The sequence below is a fragment of the Pyrus communis genome, chromosome 11 (genome assembly GCF_963583255.1).
Source record: "Pyrus communis chromosome 11, drPyrComm1.1, whole genome shotgun sequence".
NCBI lineage: Eukaryota > Viridiplantae > Streptophyta > Magnoliopsida > Rosales > Rosaceae > Pyrus > Pyrus communis.
Window position 1 is genome coordinate 20290674 of NC_084813.1, and position 5706 is coordinate 20296379.

A 5706-nucleotide genomic window follows, 5' to 3' on the forward strand; every position below is an offset into this window, starting at 1 on the left:
CCAAAAAAAAAAAAAAAATATCCTTAATTGCGGCTAGCCGATAACTTTGAAATATGCTTTTTTTTTTTTAATTTTTTTTTTACTAATGATTTCTGAAATTGTCCAAAATCTTCATTTGATTTTTTTTAATTTCAAAATTAATCAATGTCGACTTTAAAATTGGCCACTGCATATCGATTTATTCATTCAGTGTAGATTTCGTCAAGTGTTATGTTGAGGTACTGACTATGCACACATGTAAAGCCTATGAGTCCAACAATATGTTATCAATTTGAGAACATTTATGATAAAAACTGTTGAAAGAACAACAACAATATTTATAAACGATGATGACATTGCTGAGAACGATCATCTACTGCGCGAATGATTCACTACCGTCGTTAGCTACCATCTCGACAACATGTGAGAACATTTGAAGAATCTACATATGGTTCCTACTTTCATATGAAACCAATCATTTGGTATACCCAAACAAATATAGTTTTAAAGAGATTCAAGACTCAGGTCATATATCTATGTGGTAACGCTATCTACCATGTAATATCTCATTCTGAAATTAATGTATTTTATTCCCTAATCTTGTAAAATTACGACAATGCACCTGACAAGTGGAAATCCTATGTGAACGTTTGAGTCCTTATCACTCTTTATCACCTTGCACATATTTAATTCTTTTGAAATTACGAAAATGCGCTTGACAGGTGAAAATCATATGTGGACGTTTGAGTCCTTATCACTCTTTATCACGTTTGAGTCCTAATAAAACGGTGCCACATGAATTATACAAAATAATTAATTCTTTTAAACTATTTAAGGAGGTGTAGTCAAACTCGAATTTAAGAGAATTTAATAGATTTTAAAATCCTAGTGTAATAAACTAAAGGATTTTTAGAATCTATGAAAATCTAGGTGTAGTCAGTCGAGATTTTAATAGTTATTTTTAAAATCCATCCAAACATAGATGTATTAAAAAGCTAAAGATTTTGTAGTATTTCATTAAATTGTGAATTTTGTAGGATTTAAGAGTAAGAAGTGTATATAACCAAGATCAAACAAAATCCTACCTCACACCTTAAGATTTCAAATCCATGGAACTCTTTGAATGTCTGACCCCTCTTCCTCTTACTACCTGCTAGCCACTTTCTTTGTTTTATATTTTTCCTTCATCTCTAAAATTTTTCCTTCAATTTTCGTTGATGGGATCGTTTATGGATAGAAATGATGTTGGGTTGCATAATTTCTCATATCTAGTAGTGCTGTTGGGTCCCAATTTTCACATCTTCAATTTTTTTTCCACGCGGTAATCACTTCCCGTTCTTTGTCCCTTTTTGAGATTTTTCTGAGTATTTTCTAGTCACATGGGCCCTTTGATGACCGCTGTTATTTTTGTACGTGTATTATACACGTGAATTTACTAACTTTGCACTATATTATACGCGAATTTAATATCTATACTGAGAAAACAAAAACTGTTTAATAACTACGCGAATTTATGGATAGAAATGATAAAAAATGTTGATTCACTACCGTCGTTAGCTACCATCTCGACAACATGTGAGAAGATTTGAAGAACCCACATCCGGTTCCTACTTTCATATGAAACCAATCATTTGGTATATCCAAACAAATATAATTTTAAAGAGATTTAAGACTCAGGTCATATATCTATGGTAACTCTATCTACCATGTAATATCCAGTTTCAAAATTAATATATTTTATTCCCTAATCTTGTAAAATTACGAAAATACACCTGACAGGTGGAAATCCCATGTGCACGTTTGAGTCCTTTGGGAAATCCTATGCGCACGGTGCTAAATGGCAGGTCATGGTTCTTTGGAAAATCGTTGCTTATTCTTGCTGAGGTAAAGGGAATGGAGGTGCCTGCTAGTGTTCTGTTGTGTGAGCAGGAGTTTTGGGTTCGGATTCATGGGCTACCACCGTCTTTCATGTCAGTGCGCATGGGGGAAACCCTAGGGGCTGCGATTGGTAGGGTGGTGAGGGTTGACTGTGATCCTCGTGGTGGCTGTGTAAGGGAGTTCTTGAGAATAAGAGTGGGGATTGATGAACCCACATCTGGTTCCTACTTTCATAAGAAATCAATCATTTGGTATACCCAAACAAATATAATTTTAAAGAGATTCAAGACTCAGGTCATATATCTATGGTAACTCTATCTACCATGTAATATCCCGTTCCGAAATTAATATATTTTATTCTCTAATCTTGTAATTGCCATCATGGTAGAAAGAACAATAGGGGCGGAATTAGCAACGATGGTTTTTACTCCTAACCTTTAGAGGCAGAAATCCACAATAATTGCCCCTAATACATACTAATAGATGCAAATATAATTGCCTTTAACACTTACAATTCTTATAGTGTCATGTATTGACTACTTTGACAATTTCTATCTAGAAGAATAATTTGTGTTGACAATGACACGTACATTTGGAGCCGGACAAGGACGAGGCCACTAGAATGCCTTGAGTTCGAGTTGATCTCTTATCGGGAATTTCGGTGATGGGATCGTCAATGGAATGGTGCCGACTGAGCTGAAAGACTCAGGCTTGCAAGTAAAGCGGAGGAGGATTCTCTACCCTCTTAATCTCTCTACCCTTCTATGCTCTCCTATTTGAACCGTCACGGTTAAGCCACGTCAACATCTTATATTGTTTTTTTTATAGAGATAATAAGACAAAAAGTAATGTGTGAGAGAAGGGAATGGAAAGTGATGGGAATAGGAAGGCTAGAGAATACTCCTCCAAGTAAAACACTATGGTTCTAAACGCTAAAATTATTGTCGACATGTGGCCTTTTCTTGTTGTTTTGGGAACAAGACTCTTTTCTGGACCAAACGATATAACAAGAGATTCAGAACAGAAACTCAAGTGAAATAATTTACATGTGTTGCTGGGTGATGGTTTGCCGTTCAGATGGTAAGATGTTTATAACCATACATTGTTTATAAACCTTCCATAGTTTATGTACTTAGTCGACTTCTATATATGACCCTCAATTCATGCATCACAAACGCAAACCATCACCCCAATACTTTACTTCCTCCATCTTCATTTCTAAATCCCAATCATGGGTAGCCAAAACCGTGAGTTCCACGTCTTCTTGTTCCCTTTCATGGGTCAAGGCCACATGATACCGATCTCAGATATGGCCAAGCTATTCGCAGCGCAAGGAGTGAAGACAACCATAGTCACAACTCCTCTCAACGCTTCAACATTCTCCAAAGCCACTCAGTCAAGCAAAACCAATCCTGGCAGCGTCAAAGTCGAAATCAAAACCATCAAGTTCCCTTCTGTACAAGCCGGTCTGCCAGATGGTTGTGAGATTCTCGACTCACTCACCTCACCAGAATTATCCACCAATTTCCACAAAGCAACAAGCTTGCTCCAAGAACCGCTCGAGCAGCTTCTGCTCGACGAAAACCCTAGTTTCCTTTTGGCAGACATATGTTTTCCATGGGCAACTGATGCAGCTGCAAAGTTTGATATTCCGAGGTTGGTTTTTCATGGCACTAGTTTCTTCACCTTGGCTGCCTCATATAATATGAGCAAGTATGAGCCTTTCAAGAACAGTTCGTCCGATTTGGAATCTTTCGTGATTCCAAATTTTTCTGGTGAGATTACGATGACAAGAGCCCAATTGCCTGCTTTTGAAAAGGAAAATATTGAAAACGACTTGACCCGGATGCTCAAACGGGCCAAGGAATCTGAGCAGAAGAGCTATGGAATTGTTGTGAACAGTTTTTATGAGCTCGAACCAGTTTATGCAGATTATTACAGAAACGTTTTGGGGAGGAAGGCTTGGCATATAGGCCCTGTTTCTCTGTGCAATAGAAGCAATGAAGAAAAATCACTTAGAGGAAAAGCATCTTCCATCAACGAGAACGATTGCTTGAAGTGGCTTGATTCAAAAGAACCCAATTCGGTCGTTTATGTGTGTTTTGGAAGCATGGCTAAATTCAATGCCTCTCAGCTTAAGGAGATTGCAATGGGGCTTCAGGCTTCCGGGCAGGACTTCATTTGGGTAGTGAGGAGAGGACAAGATGATGACATGGAGAAAGAGGATTGGCTGCCAGAAGGGTTTGAGCATAAAATGGAAGGGAAAGGACTAATAATAAGAGGGTGGGCCCCGCAGATTCTGATTCTTGATCATAGGGCTGTTGGCGGGTTTGTAACTCACTGTGGGTGGAACTCGACGCTGGAAGGGATTTCTGCTGGGTTGCCGATGGTGACGTGGCCGGTGTCGGCGGATCAGTTTTACAACGAGAAGCTGGTGACCCAAGTGCTGAAAATAGGTGTTGGAGTGGGTGCTCAGAAATGGGCTAGTCTTGTTGGGGATTTCGTTAAGAAGAAGGCTGTTGATAAAGCTGTAAGGAGGATTATGGTGGGTGAGGAAGCAGAGGAAATGAGAAGTAGAGCTTGGGAACTTGCAGAGCAGGCAAAAAGGGCTATTGAGAAAGGAGGATCATCACATTCTGATTTGAATGCCCTAATTGAAGAGTTGAAATCCCGTGGTTAAAATGTTGGAGCACACATTTGGATGAGGCTTTACTTGGTGAATATTTTAGATGCATTTTTAGCTAAAATGGTCTCTCAAATTGGTACAAGTTCTTAGTTTGGTCCATAGCAATAAAAATCAATAAATGTAGTTCCTATGTATGATTCCACCACCAATGTGATCCTTCCGTTATGTTTCTGTTATAACTCTATTTGTTTGCTGATCTGGTATATATATGGGACTATAAACCTAATAAAATGGTGCCACATGAATTATACAAAATAATTAATTCTTTTAAACTATATAAGGAGGTGTAGTCAAACTCTATGTTAAAGACTACCATTCACTTTATGCAAAGTTCAGAATAAAGTAAAGCACCTCTACATGTCTCATGCCATGCATCTACCAAAACAATATTCGTATATTGAACGCGAAAATTAGTGTTTTTTGTTCAAACAATTTTAATATCAAGTATAAGCAACAACTACAAACCGGAACGGCCGATTGAGTTTGGTTAATTCTGTTCGTGTTTTAATCCGAGTATTGTTCTATAGAAAGAAGTCACATGCAGTTGGTGGAAACACATTTTGGTCAAATTAGAAGTGTTACTGAAATGCACATAAAAAAAATGGTCGTGTATTATTCATCAGCTTTTATAACGAAAGCCAATTTGTCCTTATTAAACACATATTTATAAAATTTAGAGATGAACTTGAGGAAAAAAAAGGTCGGACCAAGTGGAAACACCTCAAAAGTTTGAGACAATTATGAAATTCACCTTTATACTAATACAATCAGGAAAGACAGTAACATTACAACTCTGTCTCATCTGATCTCGTAATTTTTTATATTAATCAGAAACTTGATCATGATGCAATGTTCTTAGGGCAGAAGTGCATGAAGAGCAAAGCCAACACAGCTGACTTAACTATAGTGGCCATTGGAATCCCATATTTACCCTTCCCAAACAAACCTTTAACAAATGGCCAAAAACATAGCACCATCCACACACTACACATCATCTCCCCGATGCCCGCCCCACACACTACCAAATCTTGTTGATAGTTCTGTAAAACAAAGTAGTGTCGATTGGGTTCGAGACAACCAATTGCAGACCACCAGCAACAAGGCTCTTTATCATAAGACTACTGATGCGGGTGATGATTCATTCGATGCTTGGAATGATCTTG

General features: G+C 37.8%; 1 protein-coding gene across 1 annotated transcript; it reads left to right on the forward strand.

Moving 5' to 3' along the window:
- The first annotated feature begins 2856 nt into the window (after positions 1-2856).
- LOC137707973 (scopoletin glucosyltransferase-like) lies at positions 2857-4713 on the forward strand. The gene has a single exon (XM_068446928.1). It carries the CDS (start codon positions 3089-3091, stop codon positions 4535-4537), a length of 1449 nt encoding a protein of 482 aa, XP_068303029.1. The 5' UTR covers positions 2857-3088; the 3' UTR covers positions 4538-4713.
- Positions 4714-5706: the final 993 nt, after the last annotated feature.